Source organism: Gossypium raimondii, chromosome 9 (genome assembly GCF_025698545.1).
Source record: "Gossypium raimondii isolate GPD5lz chromosome 9, ASM2569854v1, whole genome shotgun sequence".
In the NCBI taxonomy this organism is placed as follows: Eukaryota; Viridiplantae; Streptophyta; class Magnoliopsida; order Malvales; family Malvaceae; genus Gossypium; species Gossypium raimondii.
Genome location: NC_068573.1, coordinates 48,154,591 through 48,172,564, shown reverse-complemented (window position 1 = coordinate 48,172,564; position 17,974 = coordinate 48,154,591). Strand labels below are relative to the sequence as shown.

At 30.0% G+C, this 17,974-nt stretch overlaps 5 protein-coding genes across 5 annotated transcripts; 2 read left to right on the top strand and 3 right to left on the bottom strand.

Moving 5' to 3' along the window:
• Window positions 1–411: 411 nt before the first annotated feature.
• Window positions 412–1,044, bottom strand: LOC105797772 (uncharacterized). The gene has a single exon (XM_012627695.1). The coding sequence runs from the start codon at window positions 1,042–1,044 to the stop codon at window positions 412–414; it is 633 nt and encodes a 210-aa protein (XP_012483149.1).
• A 3,833-nt stretch (window positions 1,045–4,877) lies between these two features.
• On the bottom strand, window positions 4,878–5,495 carry LOC105797770 (uncharacterized). Its single transcript, XM_012627694.1, has one exon. It carries the CDS (start codon window positions 5,493–5,495, stop codon window positions 4,878–4,880), a length of 618 nt encoding a protein of 205 aa, XP_012483148.1.
• A 2,983-nt stretch (window positions 5,496–8,478) lies between these two features.
• On the bottom strand, window positions 8,479–9,099 carry LOC105797769 (uncharacterized). The gene has a single exon (XM_012627693.1). The coding sequence runs from the start codon at window positions 9,097–9,099 to the stop codon at window positions 8,479–8,481; it is 621 nt and encodes a 206-aa protein (XP_012483147.1).
• An 850-nt stretch (window positions 9,100–9,949) lies between these two features.
• Window positions 9,950–12,743, top strand: LOC105800599 (bet1-like SNARE 1-2). The gene is made up of 6 exons (XM_012631808.2): window positions 9,950–10,057; window positions 10,968–11,124; window positions 11,572–11,628; window positions 11,719–11,778; window positions 11,878–11,963; window positions 12,419–12,743. Exons 1-6 carry the CDS (start codon window positions 10,044–10,046, stop codon window positions 12,441–12,443), a joined length of 399 nt encoding a protein of 132 aa, XP_012487262.1. The 5' UTR covers window positions 9,950–10,043; the 3' UTR covers window positions 12,444–12,743.
• Window positions 12,744–15,733: 2,990 nt separating this feature from the next.
• LOC105800597 (AT-hook motif nuclear-localized protein 20) lies at window positions 15,734–17,158 on the top strand. The gene has a single exon (XM_012631806.2). The coding sequence runs from the start codon at window positions 16,070–16,072 to the stop codon at window positions 16,901–16,903; it is 834 nt and encodes a 277-aa protein (XP_012487260.1). The 5' UTR covers window positions 15,734–16,069; the 3' UTR covers window positions 16,904–17,158.
• The last annotated feature ends 816 nt before the right edge of the window (window positions 17,159–17,974 follow it).

Here is a 17,974-nt window from a genome sequence, read left to right as displayed (position 1 = left end):
AAAGCAACATTTAGTCCCTCAACTGGTGAATTTTTCCAACTTGGTCTCGAACTTTTTTTGGTCCGCGTTAATTTGAAACTAGATAACCGTTCTCACTTTTGATCCATTTGATAACGTGGTTCTCTGAGATTGTGCAATGTCATCACCTTAAATGGCATAATGTCAGAGTGTCATGCCATCAAATTTACCAAGAGCGGGAAAACTCGTTCAAAGACCAATTTGAAAAAAAATACCAAGTTTACAAAAATAGATCAAGCTGATGGCACAATATCAGACTAATTGTTGATTTGATAAATTTTGTGCCAAGGAAAAATAGATGAAACAAAATGTAAAGGGGATTCAAATTAAAATAAATTATTTTACAAAATATATATAATTATAGACTTAATGTCATTTATAGATTATTTAAAATTAATTCTTGTTCTCAAAATCAACCATATCAACACCAATGTTTATACTGTTGAAAATCATCTTGCCAAGTAACGAATGCAGTTCTGGTATTGGGGAGTTAATTTTGGCTTCTTCGAACGCATCTTCGCACTGGCTTATATGATCCACATTAGAGCTTAACTCCATGTTTAGCTCATCAGCGTCACGTTTAGAGATAGCATCAAGGATTGCTCGTTTGTTTTTGAGAATGGCTTTGTAACCATCAATGCAAATATTTAGGGGAAAAGTGATGGTTTTTGAGGTAGTGGGATCCGCTGCGAGCTTTGTAGCCTTTGCCAAGGCTTCCTTAGCCTTGCTATCAATGGCTTCAATCTCAGCTTGAAGAACAGTCACGGGACTTATATCAGCAGTTTCACCTAGGAATGGACCAGCTGTTGTAACACATTCGGTGGGGTGATTAACTTCTTGACAGATTTTTTTAAGCTTAGGGTTGACGTTGGAAGGTATTTTAGAAACTGTTTGGGGTGGCTGGTCTTCAGAAGAGCTGGGGGACTGACCATCGGAAGGAGATGAAGCTAAAGCTACTAAAGGGGAAGCGGTATATGCAGAGAAGGAGAAGAGGCTGAGAAGGAGGGTTAAATGCTTCATCTCCATTGTCTTGTTCTTTTAGAAGCGATCGAGTTCTGTCAAAGAAGGAGAAACAATGATAAATTTAAACTAGTTGAAGGCATTAGATTGTGGACAGAAATAACATCATGGTTCAAGTTTTACCCAACAATCTAATTTTAGCATTAACTTCTTTCCGTTTTATACAGTGGCTCAAATTCATTTACTTTGATGGAGAAATATCCGAGAATATGTAACCAGATTTAACCTAAAAATAGGTAATGAAAATTTCTCCTTCACAAAATTATATACATAATATAGGGTCATACTAGTAATTACAAACAACTAAAAATGATGCTTCAATCCAATATTAATAATATTAAGTCACCAACAAAAAATGCAATAATTTTCATTAATTATTGATCATGTTGGTAATTATCTTGACAAGTAATGAATTCAATTCCGTTATTGGTGATTCAATTGCAGCTTCTTTGAGCGTATCCTCTCAAGCAAAAACATTCTCCATATTGAAACTTAGCTCCATGCTCACTTGGTCAGCATCACCCACAGAGATAACATCAAGGATTTTTTGTTTGCTTTCTAGAATGGAATTGGAATTATCGATACAAGTTTCAAGACTCTTGAAGGAGGGGGGTTCACTGAAAGCTCAGAACCTTTATCTAACGCTTCTTTAGTCTTGCTATCAATTGCATCAATCTCAACTTTGAGAATGGACATGGGGTTTATGGCTATCAATTTCATCTAGGAATGGCAACATTCGATTGGGTAATTAGTTTCTCCACAAAGTTTTCGAAGCTTAGGATCAACATCTGTAGATAATATAGAAAATGTCTGATCCTTTTGGAGTTGGAGAAAAACTGAAAATTTGAACCTCAAATGAAGACTGATGTGGAAGTAGTAGACATAGAAAAGATGACCATATCTATTTTCTTTTCTCTTAAAAAGTTGGAGATTAGAAGATAACATGTATCTAATTTTAGTCCAACGGGTTCTTGTTTTATTACAATCAAATACTTTGTTAAAGAAGTATTGGAGGTGGTGGAATTTTTATTACTTACAGATTATCAATTTTTTATGGTCATCATTACATCATATATAGTTAAATTTATGATTTAATTATAGATAGAAGGTATAGGAATATTATCTCTTTTCAATAGTTTAATGTTATATCGGTAATTTTCTCTTGAATTTTAATATTTTCATTTTCATTTGATTCTTTTATGGGTGAAAATACTAAAATTTAATATGAAATTGCTGATGTGGCATTAAATTATTGAAAAAAGGATACATATGACGTAGCGTCTGTTTCATACAATCCTTCTCTAACAAATGTATATAATAATTTTGATGCCATTTCTTAGTCACATTTGGATTGAGTTATATTACGTTACTATTATCAAAAATTAAATTACATAATCTTTTTAATTTTATGTATGGTTTAATTAAGAAATGCTTATATTTTAGTTTTTAAAAATGGTCAAGTAACAAAAAGTTTCATATATATATATATATGTATATATATTGTTGAAAGCATGTACATGATAGGGCCAAAAATAGAGTTCGCAAAATAGGTTTGAGTTTAAAAGTCCCGTTTGTGCCGATTTAAGTTCGTAATGATTTGACTCTGAAAATTTTAAGTTTGAAAAAGTTCATTAAATTTAAGAAAATTTAAACCCGAAATAATCTAAATCTAAGGATAAACAATGAAATATGAGGTATACAGTATGAACACAATTTTATAATAATCTTTAAATCATATTTAATATTTAATATTTAATATTTTTAGAATTTTTAATAATTATTGACGATTATTATATTTATTATAAATTTCAAATAATTGTTTATAATTTTCTATTTTAATAATTTATATATATTTTTAATCTTTTACAACTTATCAACATTCTTTTATAATTATCTATAATATTATAAACTACATTTAGAATAAAATAAGATAAATAAGTTTCCAGATTCAAATAAATTTGGGCGTTCATTTGTTCGGGTTCATTCTAGACGAGATTTTTTAGTTTTTTTTATTTTAATATTTTATATGCTGTGTGGCATGCCTCATCATCATACTTTTCTATGTGCCATGCCATGTGCCAACTTCTCATTCATTTTGTCAACCACATAAGCGTTCATTAATGGTGCTCAAATCAGTCAACAATGTTTTTGTTATTGGAGGACCTAGTTGAATTTTTTTTTTTTACTAAGAGCTCATTTGAGTGAATCTTTTAAAGACTTAATTGATGGCTTTTTCTTCGGGTAAACTGCATTCAAGGTTAGTAAATTACTAGTAGGTTTACGTTTTGATCACTTAACTTAAAGAAAAATACACAATGGTCCTAGACTATTTGAAAGTTTTCATTTAAGTCACTTGGCTATTAAAATTGTTGTTGTATGGCATTCTCCATTTGTACCGTTTACACTAATCAAAAACTTTTCTCCCCCTTTCTCTTCTATAGTTCAAATTTTTTTTTTATAAAACAACTTTGAATATCACGAATCTGTGAACCAAAATTCAAACAACATTTTTCTCTAATCTCTGACATCAATCGTCAAATCGACCTGAATTTAAGATATGTTCTTCTACTTGCCGATGGGTACTAATCCGCCGTACTGATCAAGAAATTGTCTCTTGGAGCTCACTAATCGAATTAAAAAAAAACAAACTTAATAACTCAGTGACTTAAATAAAAACTTTTGAATAGTTTAGTGACTGTTTTGTTACTTTTTGAAGTTGAGTGACCAAAATGTAAACTTACTAATAATTAATGACTTTGGGTGTAGTTTACCCTTTTTTACCAAGAACTTTTCACCTTTTAAGTCTAAATATAATAAAATAAAATTATTTAAATGTAATTTTAGTAATCTAATAAATAATAAAGATTGTTTTTGTCAATTTAATTTTTTTCTAAAATCTTGCTTTATATATTTTAAATAATAATTCAAATAAACTAACTTTATACATATAATAATATTAATTATGTTTATAAAATTATATTATATACAATCATAAAGTTACATATTACTTACATTATATACAATATTTTTATTAAACAAAACATCTATATCAAGTTTTTATTTATGAAGCGAATTTATGTTGTGTATCATATGTAAAAGTAAAATTAATTATTATGTTCAAAATAAAAGTATTTATTATTTATAAAAGATCAATATTATTTGAATCTATCTAAAACTTCAAATAATTATAATTACAATTACAAATAATATATCCAAATGATTATATTTGGAATTAATCATTACGAACACGATTAGATTAGTAAGTAGAATATATATGAGTTTAGACTAAAATAAATTTGGATAGAGCATAACATGGTAAGACTTATACCAAAATAAAACCCAAGAGAAATAAAAAAGATGAAAATTATTTGCGAAAAGAGCATATACCCTTTCAAAATATATTAAATAAAAATAGGGTTAATTTTATCAAAAATCTCAAACTATCTCTCAAATTTTAAATATTAAATTGATTCTTCAAAGTGTTAATGAGGTTTAATTAAGATATATTTGATTTAATCTAAATTCTATTCTGTGTAGACTCCATCCGATTTTATTGTGAGTTGATTTCAAATATTGTTTTTATCTAAGTTCCATCAAGTTTATAAGCCTTTTAAGGGAAAAAAATTGATGGAAAACCCCACCTCACTTTACAATTTCTTTTCCCACCAAGGGAAAGTCTTGAATATTATATTCAAATGGAATGTATATTGATCAATTTCTTAAAATTAAATATTAAGTAGGTAAATTTCTTGTTCACATAAAATAAATATTAAATAAATTTTAGGGGTTACAAATAAAAATTGTAATAACTTTTAGGTTTAATGCATTTCGTTGTTCCTCTAAAAGCTGGTCATGTCAACATCGATTGTCAAACTGTTGGTAATTATCTTGACAAGCAATGAATTTAATTCTGCCATTGGCGACTCAATTTTGGCTTCCTTGAACTCCTCCTCACATGCAAATACATGCTCCATGTTGTGGCTTAGCTCCATGCTCAGCTCGTTAGCATCACCCATAGAGATTGCATCAAGGATTCTTTGTTTGCTTTCTAGAATGGCATTGTAGTTATTAATACAAGTTTTAAGACATAAAGGGAGGAGTCTTGAGGTAGGGGGATTCATTGAAAGCTCGTAAGTCTTGTCTAACACTTCCTTGGTCTTGTTATGAATTGCATCAATCTCAGCTTTGAGAATAGACATAGGGATCATGTCAACATTTTCATCTAAGAATGGAATAATTGATGTTAAACATTCGATGGGGTAGTCAGTTTTTCCACAAATTTTTTGAAGCTTAGGATTGACGTCGATAGGTAATATAGAAAATATTTGATCTTCTTGGGGTTTAGAAAAGCTGAAAGATTGGGTGTCGAATGATGATGGGGCTAATGCTACTGATGCGGAAGTAGTAGACATAAAAAAGAAGATGGCGAAAATGGGGATTAAGTGCTTCATATCCATTGTCTTTTCTCTTAAACGATGGAGATTGAGAAATGAGAAGATTAAATTCTATCAAAAACAAAGAATAATGATGAATTTAAACTAGTTAAACCGAAAATAACATGTTGGTTAAGGGTTTAGGGTTGTTTTTCAGTGCATGATTTAATCATGCTTGGTAGGTAGTTATGAATGAGTTTAATTTTATTGTATTATTTTATTATTTAGGTGTTTTTTTTTGTTGGTTTTCATTTCTATCCGAGTTGTTTTATGGTTAAATTTTGTTTGAATTATAGTTGTATGACTCTTGATTTTGCTATTAATGAATTTATTTTTATTGAGAAAAAAAACATGTTGGTTGGAATTGTGCTGGACAATCTAATTTTAGTGTAATTTATTTTTGTTTTCTTACTATTGCTTACATTCAAATAACTTTTAGAGAATATTAGGAAAGTAAACTTTTTGTTAATTTTGTATGATTAGGATTACATTTGTACATGTTCAGTTTGGACGATATTTTTTAGTATTTTCTATAATTTTTATGATTTTAGTTTTTATATGTTGTGTGACGTTATTATATTTGTTTATGTGGCATGTCATGTGTTAGCTTCTCATATCGGTCAATGATGTTTTTGGTATCTGAAGGACTTAATTGATTTTTTTCATTAAGAGCTCAATTGAGTGTATCTTTTAAGGATGTAATTTTTTATCCAAATGTCAATTTAGTAATATAATAAATAATATAGATTGTTTTTTGTCAATGTATAAGTTTTTCCAAACTAGTGTCTTATATATTCAGATAATAATTCAAATAAACAAAATTCATATAATAATTATATAATAATATTAATTAGGTTTATAAAATTCATATATATATTATAATAATCATAAAATTACATATAATAAGCATTTTTAGTTATGTTATATACCATATTTCTATTAAACTAAAATATCTATATAAAGTTTCTACTTTACATGAAGCGAATTTGTATTGTGTTATCATTATATAAAAGTAAATTAATTATTACATTCAGAAAAAAATTATACAACGTCAACATTATTTGAATTTGTCTAAACCTACTCGACTTGAATAGGTACAAATAAAAAAAGACCCGAGTTCGAGAAAATCCAAGCCTGAATTAATCCGATTCCAAAGACAACCCGATACAAGCCCTCCCAAATATGATAAAGTTTATCTCAAAATAACATCCGAAAAGAATCTAAAAAGGATAAAAAAAGTGTATACCAAAATAGCATATACCATTTCAAAATATGTTAAATAAAAATAAATTAAGGTTAATTTCACTAAACATTTCAGAATCATCACTTAAATTTTAAATTGATTATTTAAAGTATTAATGAGACTTCAACTTAATGGCTCATTGCGAAGAGGCTTTAGCTTGATGGTAGAAATTTTGAAATATTATATTTGAGTTACATCATGTATAAATATTACGTGCAATTATTAATTCAAATTTTATTCTAATCTAAGCTCTATATATCCAAATTTATTTTGATTTAATTCCAAATGTTATTTTGATTTATGCCCCACTTGTAAATTCTATCCAAATTTATATATTATTGAAATGATTTTGATGATAATTATTTTGGATAGGATTGAAAATTATTTTTTAATTAAGAGTACGGGCTTCGATGCTTCACTACGTTTATAGTTTGGGCCATTTTAATGGAAATCGCCACCCTACTTAACACAATTGTTTGCACTCAGTGAAGTGTAGAAATTTCATTAATAACAATGAGTTATAGATAAAAATCTATGGACGTGTATGGGTCAAATTCTTAAAATTATGGGTTCCTAAAAAATTAAATAGATACAAATATTTTTCACATAAAATAAAATTTAGGTGTTATTGTAATCCTGTGCTTACCTTCAATAATACGGATTGGAGGGTTACAAATAAAAAATCAATAATTTGTAGGCTTCGCCTAGTTTGTTTTGTAGGCTTTTTCTTTAGTTGCTTCTCTAAAAGCAGATAATGTCAATGGTCAAATTGTTGGCGATTCTGTTTTAACTTCTTTGAACGCATCCTCACAGCCAAATATATTCTCTACATTGTGGCTTAGCTCCATGCTCAATTGGTTAGTATCACCCGATGAAATGGCATCAATGATTCTTTGTTTGCTTTCTAGAATGGCATTGTAGACATAAAGGGGAGGAGGAGTCTAGAGGTAACGGAATTCATTGAAAGCTCGGAAGCTTTGTCTAAAGCTTCCTTAGTCTTGCTATTAATTACATTAATCTCAATTTTGAGAACAAACACGAGATTTATGGCAACATTTTCATCTAGCAGGAATGAAGTAGTTGATATTAAATATTCGGTTGGGTGGTTAATTTTTCCACAAAATTTTTTAAAGCTCAGGAGTCAGGATCGACGTCAATAGGTAATATAGAAAATGTTTGTTCCCCTAAGAGTTTTAAAAAGCTGAAAAATTAGGCGTCAAATAAAGATGGGATTAAAGCTATTGATACCGAAGTAGTAGACATAGAAAAGAAGATGATGACAATCGAGATTAAATGCTTTTCTCTTAAAAGTTGGAGATTGATATTTTTCCCACTAAGTGAAAGTCTTAAAAATTTGTTGAAAGAAATGAGTTATAGAAGATAAGATTCATGCATATTATATTCGATTTATTTTCCGCTAATTGAATATTAAAAATGATGTTTCAATTTTGATGTGCCTCCTAAGGAAGCATTAGAATTTCCTGAAGCAGATAAGGATGGGGATGCTTTTACCCCTCAGTCAATTCTAATGTAATTCAGTATTACAGATTTTTATTCACAAAAAAAAAAAAACGATGTTTCAATTGATTGTTAATCCATATGGTATATATATTGGTCAAATTCTTAAAATTACAAATTCTTAAAAAATAAATAGATAAAATTATTGTTCACATAAAATAAATATTAAATAAATTTTAGGGGTTACAACTAAAAAATGCAATAATTTTTAGGCTTAATGTATTTTGTTTGTCATTAGTTTTTCCTCTAAACTTTGACCATATCAACATAGATCGTCAAACTGTTGGTAATTATCTTAACAAGCAATGAATTTAATTCTGCTATTGGCGACTCAATTTTGGCTTCCTTGAACTCGTCCTCACATGCAAATACATGCTCCATGTTGTGGCTTAGCTCCATGCTCAGCTCGTTAGCATCACCAATAGAGATTGCATCAAGGATTCTTTGTTTGCTTTCTAGAATGGCATTGTAGTTATTAATACAAGTTTTAAGACATAAAGGGAGGAGTCTTGAGGTAGAGGGATTTATTGAAAACTCGTAAGCCTTGTCTATCGCTTTTTTAGTCTTGTTATGAATTGCATCAATCTCAACTTTGAGAATAGACACCGGGATTATGGCAACATTTTCATCTAGGAATGGAATAGTTGTTGTTAAACATTCGATGGGGTAGTCAGTTTCTCCACAAATGCTTTGAAGCTTAGGATCAACATCGTTAGGTAATATAAAAAATGTTTGGTCCCCTGGGGGTTTAGAAAAGCTGAAAGATTGAGTGTTGGATGATGATGGAGCTAATGCTACTGATGCGGAAGTAGTAGACATAAAGAAGAAGAAGATGACAAAAATGGGGATTAAGTGCTTCATATCCATTGTCTTTTCTCGTAAACGTTGGAGATTGAGAAATGAGAAGGTTGAGTCCTATCAAATAACAAGGGATGATGTCGAATTTAAACTAGTTAAACCGAAAATAACATGTTGGTTAAAGTTGTTTTTCAGGTGTTTGATTTAATTATGCTTGGGAGGTAGTTATGAATGGGTTTTTATCATACTATTTTATTATTTAGGTGTTTTTTTTTGTTGGTTTTCATTTCTATCGGAGTTGTTTATGGTTATATTTTGTTTGAATTACAGTTGTATGACTTTTGATTTTGCTATTAATGAATTTTTTTATTGAGAAAAAGAATATGTTTATTTGAATTGTGCCAGATAATCTAATTTTAATATAATTTATTTTTGTTTTCTTATTATTACTTACATTCAAATACTTTTTAGGGAAATATTAGGGAAAGTGAATTTTTTTAACTATAAATTATCAATTTTTGTGTGATCACAATTACACCATAATTAAATTTATGATTTAATTTAGGAAAATGTTACATATGGATAGAAAACTTATACACAAATATAGATAACAATTTTGATAACATTTCTTAGTCCGGGTGGGTTTGGATAAGCGGTGGAGTGCGGTGCGGTGCATTTAGCTTATTTTTTGTCTCATGTTACAGTATCACTAAAGTATTTAATTTCACGGCCACCACTGTTTTTACACTTACCACAGATAAACGCACCACCCGGTTACTATTATCAAAAATTAAATTACATAATCTTTTTAATATTTATGTTTGATTTAATGAAGAAACGCTTATGTTAAAATTAAGAGTATGGGCTTCATCACGTGTATAGTTTGGGCCTTTTTAAGGAAATAATAATAATGGAAATAGCCACCCACTTAACATTGTTTCCTTTCCCACCCAGTGGAAGTCGTGAAAATTTATTAACTGCAGATTCGGAAAACGGAAGTGGAATTTGAAGCAATGAGTTATAGAAGGTAAGATTATGCATATTTTATTCGATTTGATTGCCGCTAATTGTGCATTTCATATTGAATTTTTTGAATTTTTTCCCTAATTTCTTGGTGTATTTTGAACATTAAGTTGATGAATTGTTCGAGAATGTTGCAACTTTTTTCGAAATTAGTAATAGAATTATTATTATTTTGATGGATTTTCAGATTTCCGCTTTAATTTTGATTGTGACTTAGTTTGATCCCTTACGTTTCAGGGCTTTTGATTGTTTATTTAGATTTAATTCTATTGAATTTGTTAACTTATTGTAGTTTCTTAGATTAGCATTAAGTTGATGAATTATTCGAAAATGTTGGAACTTGATGAAATTAGCAACAGAAATGATCCTTTGTTTTTGTTTTCCCTGAAGGATTTTCATATATTTCAGCTTTGCGTTTAGCTTTTAGCTTGGTTTGATCCCTTAGGTTTCTGGGTTTTTGACATGGCCTCGTAGAATAGTCCTCTTACAATCCTTTCAAAAATCAATTAATTATGTTGATTCGTTAAATTCCTTGCCTATGATAAGAATTGTAGTGATGGAGTCGATTCTCTGCTTGAATTTTTGCAACCAAGAAAATTCATATAATTGATTTGATCTCAGTAGCTGACCTTTTTTATGTTTTTCTTTGAATGCTTCTCCCAGTGAATCTTTCATCAGTGAGAAGTTAAGTCTTAGCAATGTTGTGTTTCAATAATTTGATTGTAATGATATCAAGATTCTCATATTGCTTTTACTCTGTTGTTTGCTTTTCGGGATGGACCTGATAATCACTAACGTGATGTGGTAACATCGATTTTTTTTTCTTTTCCACCTTATATTTTTGCGACTATGTTGAGAGCTTCATTATTTCCATTCATGTTTTCTAAGTTATGGCATGACCCCTTATTGTAAAGGGATCACCGCTCTTCGAAATCAGCTCTATTTGATGGCCTTGATAATCTTGAAGAAGGTGGTATAAGGGCTTCTTCATCTTTCTCTCACGATGTTAAGGACCATGACAATGGCAAAGCTATAGAGAGCTTGCATGACAGAGTTGCTTTTCTGAAAAGAGTAAGTTCTGTCAAAGAGGATTTACATTTCTGTTTTATTGACAATTTGCAACTTGTTAAATATTAAATATATATATATATATATATAAACTTTTGCTGTCTTTTCGAGTCTCAGTGAATGGCCTTGTTAACAAAGTTAGATGCTTGAATTTTATAGGTTTTTGCCTTTAGGACATGTAATGAGCTCCTCACTGTCAACATTCATTGGCTATTCTACCTTTTTCTTCTCACACTAGTTTCATAACACTGCATATTCCAGCATGAAGTCTTCTATTTGTTCGTTTGTATTAATGGGCTTATGTTAGTTTGTGCAAAGTCTTGTGCTCCTTTACTTGATCAATAAAATTGTTCTATGGGAATTTTATTAATCATTCTTCACTGAAGATGTCCTAAATTTTATGGTTTGTACTCATTTGGCCAACTATTGATATGCCTAAATTGTTTGTAGTTAACAGGTGATATACATGATGAAGTGGAGAGTCATAATCGTATGCTTGACCGGATGGTGCGTAATTGCAGCTGTTAAACCCAAAACTTCAACTTTCATGAAAAATTCTGGTTTACTTGTTATTTAACTGATTTTGTTGTAAATCAGGGCAATGGCATGGATGCTACAAGGGGCATAATGTCTGGCACCATGGGTCGGTTCAAGAAGGTATCTAAACAAGTTTTGCGCTACTATTTTAACTTCATGTTTGTTTAATTCAGTTTCTGATAAAAATTGGCTGAATATTATGAGGCTGCTGCTCTATAGGTGTTCGAGAAGAAGTCCAACAGGAAAATGTGTACACTGGTGATGGCCTTCGTGGTTTCCTTCTTAATAATATACTATCTCTTTAGGTAAATGGCATATTTAGTTCATTACCGTCGATTGTGAATTCTCGTGCTTTGTGCTTTAACATAGGCGCTGTCATCTCTTTTGCTTTATCTGCTTGAAAGATGTTTATATTAACGACGAGTTAAGGTACTAAAGTTGATTGCATGATTGGTTGAACGTACTTGTCGGTAGTTGGAACCTTTTCGTTTTTCAAGTGATCAATGGCATTCTTTGAATGTTATAAGATCTTATCAACTCCAAAAAATTATTGCACATCCTTTTGCTTAATTGCTTAATTGATTATGACCACATATGTACCAAAACAAGATTCATCACTTGTATACAAGGGGAAGAGCGTGTTAATCGATAGGCTTCATTAGGGAAATGCTTAAGAATAAACAAAACGTACAAGGCATGACATTATTGAGTATTTTCTTGAATGAATCTTTGCTGTTGCTGATAGTTTCCTTGTATGCAGGATGCTTCGATATGTCCGTGGTTGAAGAAACTGCAACATTCTTGGAAGTTTGGTCCGTATACGAGAACCGAATGTCTGTCAAAGGCACCAAAAAAATCCCATTTCTTTTCTTGAGAATCTGGTACTGCTCGCAGTTTGCTAGCACGGTAGTTCATTATAAGAAGAAATTCGAATCGCAGTTCAACTGGTTTAAGGCAGGCAGTCCCCCCCACATTTGAATGTTGTAATGTTGATTTCAGCAGACAATTGTTTTTTTACCAAAGAAGTAAAAAACAGAAAAAAATGAGAATTGAAATTTATATATATAGCATATTTATAGCTCCAATTGTTGTAACATGTTAACTATGTTAGACTAAAGTTCTTTCAATTTCATGGCAATGCAACGTCCATAAAGTTGGGTAACATAATAAGAACACAATTAGACTGAGATAAAGATTAAAATTACTTTTTATTTTTTAAAAATAAAAACTAAAAAGAATCTATAACTTTAACAACAGCCAGATTAGATTTACTGGCCGGTCGAGATTGTTACAGTATATTGGATGAATCTCTTTATTTCCACTGTCAAGATCACTTTTGATAATGACTGCAACAAGTTATAGAGTCGTCTTTAATGAAGTTTATACTACAGTTTTTTTGTATTAATTAGTTACACAGTAAACCTGAAGGTGGATTTTTATAATTTTATATTTTTAAATAAGTTTTATAGTATTTTTGTTTTATTTTAAATAAAACAATTGCAAATGTTGGGATTTGAACCCATATCACCAACATTTATAAAAAACAATTTCACCATTTTAATCAAAGCTTTATTTTTATGTTTTGTACATTTTAGTTATTACAAAACTGTTTCACCTACATTGGTAATGTCGTTGATTGAATTGGTATCACAAGTTAACGCGATATTAACTCAAGAAAATGACAATATCATGATAAGCAATTATAATGTATTTAATATTTTTAATATGATGTATTTAGCTATTTAAATTTCCTTTTACTCTCAATTAAAACTATTTTTTATTTCAGACGTATTGCATATTTGTTAAACCTTATATTTCATAATTTTTGTATGTCATTGTTTTCTTTTACATGGTTCTCACACATAAACGTGTAATAGAATTTCTAGTATTATATAATGTAATTTAAATCTATAATGTAAGCATTTAAAATACTAAATATTAAATTAAAAAGAACATAATTTTTTAATATTGACATGCCTAAAATAGACTTGAGGTAGATATTTATAAATATGAGTGAACTTAAACAAAATTTGAGACCAATATTTCAAATTAAGTTGAGCTTAAAGTATAGATTATGTAAATACCATAACCCCAATCTATTCTACAAATATTTAAATATATATATATATAATCATACTATTTGATTAAAACACCGTACCTAGTTTCAAGAAGGTATTTCTACATCCATTTAACCATAGACATGCACTTTGCTAGCTAGCCATTGGTACCCCCATTATCAAACAAACCATGATCATATGAACTTTAACCCTTTTTTGTGTCAACTCAAAACAAAGTAGATCCCTTAGGCAATAATAACACCACCATTAAAACACCTTGCAATTTAGGACCCCCAAGTAGCCAACTTCACTTAAATGGGTATTATTTTATGTAAGGAAAATGACTTACATGAAAGAAGAAAATAACTTGAAGAAAATCATAGATTGAAAAGATTACGTGCAAACTACAAATAAACAAAGGGGGACAAAATGAAAGGCCATGATTCAAATTTTTGTAATTTTATTTAGGTTAAAATATATCATAAAGTCTTTATACCCTTCACAAATTTAGAATTTAGTCCCTATACTTTTATTTTAGGAATTTTGTCTCTCTATTTTTCAGATTTTAAAATTCAGACCTAATTCTTAACAATATTAACTTTTTTGGTTAAATTTATTTGTATAACATTTTAAAATAAAATAAAAAAATTCACTTAGTAGCAATCTATTAAAATATTAATTTTATAATGAATATGAATTTAACAAAATACTTTTAATAGAATTAACAGTTAAATTTAAATTTTTAGAAATAAAAATATAAAGGTTAAATACTAAATTTATAAAGTAGAAAATTTTAATGCAGATTTTAACCTTTTGTTTATTATTTTACAAAAGCTCTTTCTCTCTCATTTGCTTCCTCAGCTATGTTGGGGCACGAGAAAACGACGTGCTCCCCACCTGCCCACGCGCACGCCACCCCACGAAACCCTAATTCCCATGCTCACCTCATTTTTTGCCATTTTATTACCAATGACCAATAAAATTCTCCAAAAATTTGAGTTTTATGTTGGAATTTTATTACACATAATATATTATTTATGGGCTTTTAATTTAAAATTTATTTCGAGTTAATGTCTTATCATATGTGAAGTTTTGCTTAAATTTATTTTGATTTCGATTAAAATATTATATTTTCTTTTATACAAGTATCATTCCATTTAACTTATCAATTTAGCCTTGTTTTATTTAATGTTTAATTATTATCAAATTTATTCGAATGTATATTATTTGTACTCGCAAATGTGATTTTATCCTAAATTTTAAAAATTGGACTAATGATTAGACTGAGTAGACTATCAATTTTCAATTTGATCGGTTTGACCATCAATCCAATAATAATTAAATAATTAATTATTTAAAATTTTAAAAATATACATTAAAAGTGTATAAAATCAGTTCAATCGCCAATATTTCGTCCTAATATTTTATATTTTACCCGTTCCAAACGATCACTTAGAGATTGATTAAACCATTTTATCTGGCATGATAAATCGATCAGATCAGGCTAATCGATCCAATTCTAATAACATTAATTTTACCTAAAAAACTATAATATAATATATGGAATTTAAAACAGCACAAGTATTATATGAATAAATAAAATTTTAATTCATATAATATGATTTTTGAATATTTATGATATAAATTATTAATGTATACATGAATGATGACAATTACTTGGAAATTCTTATAAATCTTGAATTAAAATAGTTTTTATTATCATTTTAGTACATTAGTTATACAATATATTGTTTGTATAATAATTTAATGGTGTATATGAATATGATAATTAATATAATAATACACACACTCTATAATAAATTATAGTAATACACACAGGCAGCTAATAACTCCCAAATAAATAAATAAATAAACACAATACAGTTTTCAAACAAGAAAAGAACATTTGATCCAATCTTGTCTTAAGTTTTTTGTATACTCTTTTTTTTTTTTTTTTTCTTTTGTGAGTTCTTTTAAATACTGCATAATTTTATATCTCTCATTGCTTTAGTTTATATATATATATTTTTCCCTTTCCTTTTCTCTCTCTCTTTTCTTCTCTTTCTCTGTGTTTGATGCTATCAAGGGTTCTTTGAATTTTCTTCCATCAAATAAATTCTTGGTTATCGTTTGATCTTGTTCATCCGTCTTCATCACAGATTAAATTTGATTCCCCAGTTATGGTGTAAGGTTAACACTGTTGAAGCAGCTATTTATAAACCCTAATTTTTTTTTCTTGTTGAATTTAGCTATTTGATCTTAAAACCTTCGACCCAGTTCTTGTTTTTGTGTGTTGGATTTAGCTTGAAACGCTGGCGAACCCTTGGTGGGCTAATCAGGTGAGCCTACCGGGTATGGACCCGGCAGGCAATTCACCAGCTTTAAACAAAAGTGACCTTGAAATCTCTATGAACGATGCTAGCAAAAGTAGAACCAACGGAAGAGGGGATGATGATGATGAAGATAGAGACACCGGCGATGAGCCTAAAGAAGGAGCGGTCGAGGTCGGTAACCGAAGACCCCGAGGTCGTCCACCGGGATCCAAAAACAAGCCTAAACCACCCATTTTTGTGACAAGGGATAGCCCTAACGCGCTCCGTAGTCATGTTATGGAAGTCGCAAGTGGAACCGATGTAGCCGAGAGTATAGCCCAATTCGCTCGGAGAAGACAACGTGGAGTTTGCGTGCTTAGCGGCAGCGGCTCGGTCGCCAACGTTACCCTAAGACAACCGGCAGCACCCGGCGCGGTGGTCGCCCTTCATGGAAGGTTTGAAATTTTGTCTTTGACCGGGGCTTTTCTCCCCGGACCGGCTCCACCGGGATCGACAGGGCTCACCGTGTACTTAGCTGGTGGTCAAGGACAAGTTGTTGGAGGAAGTGTTGTCGGTTCACTTATAGCAGCAGGGCCTGTTATGGTCATTGCAGCAACTTTTTCCAACGCAACTTATGAAAGACTGCCTTTAGAAGATGAAGAAGAAGTTGTAAGCGCCGGTCACGGTGGACCGATGCAAGGCGGAGCAAACGATTCACCGCCGGCAATTGGGAGTAGCGGAGGCGGCGGTTCACACACAGGTCTGCCTGATCCATCTTCACTTCCAATATACAATTTGCCTCCAAATTTACTCTCAAATGGAGGGCAACTAGGGCATGAACCCTATGGTTGGACACATGGGAGACCACCTTATTAATAAAATGGAGAGACTATCTTTCATATATAATTAGAGAGTGCGACAACTTAATTAAGGTCTTACAAAAAATGTTTGTGTAATCTGTATTGAAAAACTAGAGAGATTGGGAGAAAATTTAGCAAAATAAAAATAAAAATAGACAAGTGAAACAAGATAAACAATCTTGGGGGATTTTAATGTATATTAAACTCTCTTTCCTTTGCTTTTTTTTTTTTTTTTAATGTTTGCAATAATAAAAGATTATTTTAGAGGCTACTTTTTGAAATTGTTAATTTCCATTATTGATATGAAATTTTCATATGAGATAGGGTTTTTTTTAATTATGCATCATGGGTTAGACATGTAAAAGAAATATGTAGCTGTGCAGGGTGCATTTTTTTTTTCTGCAGGGAAGAAGGTATGTTGATGTTATAAAGATTATTGGGTTTTTAAAATATAAATGGTTTCAATGCTTTGGTTAATTCCACTTATTGCCCAGATGATGAACTTGCTTTGAATACTGCCCTAAGTTTCATGTCTTGTTTTTGTGCTTGATTATACATAAAAAGTATGTATGTTTGTCTGGGTCTTAATGTCTTTCATACAATTAAAATTTAAATTTGTAGTGTAAAGTAAAACTTCCTTTAAAACTAATGTTATTTTATTCTATGAATAGACTGCAAAGGATATCAACAACATAAAACTATACATTCTGCAGGAAACGAAAAACATAATATATATATATATATATATATACACACTTTTATCCTTTTTCTGGGAATTTTGAATTAGTTTTTAATTTTAAAGAGAAACATATAACATATATGTATTTGTGTATAAGTATTATATATAAAATAACCCTAAAAATAAGAGAATAAAACACAAATTTCCTAAGTCAAATCATTTGATCTTTCCTTGTAATTCAATGGAACATTATTAAGCTAAAACAAAAGAAAAAGGGTTTTACCTGAGACACTCTTATCATTTTATTTATTATTTATTAGCATGCAAGGAAGCAATAGCAAAGCCCTCCTGCATATCAATGAGCTTTGGAATTTGCCTTTAATTACCCCACATATTAGACCTAACCAA

Excerpts from the sequence above, each read along its gene's own strand:
- LOC105797772 (XM_012627695.1), bottom strand. The coding sequence starts at position 1,044 with ATGGAGATGAAGCATTTAACCCTCCTTCTCAGCCTCTTCTCCTTCTCT.
- LOC105797770 (XM_012627694.1), bottom strand. The coding sequence starts at position 5,495 with ATGGATATGAAGCACTTAATCCCCATTTTCGCCATCTTCTTTTTTATG.
- LOC105797769 (XM_012627693.1), bottom strand. The coding sequence starts at position 9,099 with ATGGATATGAAGCACTTAATCCCCATTTTTGTCATCTTCTTCTTCTTT.
- LOC105800599 (XM_012631808.2), top strand. Across the intron at positions 11,629-11,718 it reads ATCGTATGCTTGACCGGATG|GGCAATGGCATGGATGCTAC; the intron begins GTGCGTAATTGC and ends GTTGTAAATCAG. Across the intron at positions 11,964-12,418 it reads ATAATATACTATCTCTTTAG|GATGCTTCGATATGTCCGTG; the intron begins GTAAATGGCATA and ends CCTTGTATGCAG.
- LOC105800597 (XM_012631806.2), top strand. The coding sequence starts at position 16,070 with ATGGACCCGGCAGGCAATTCACCAGCTTTAAACAAAAGTGACCTTGAA.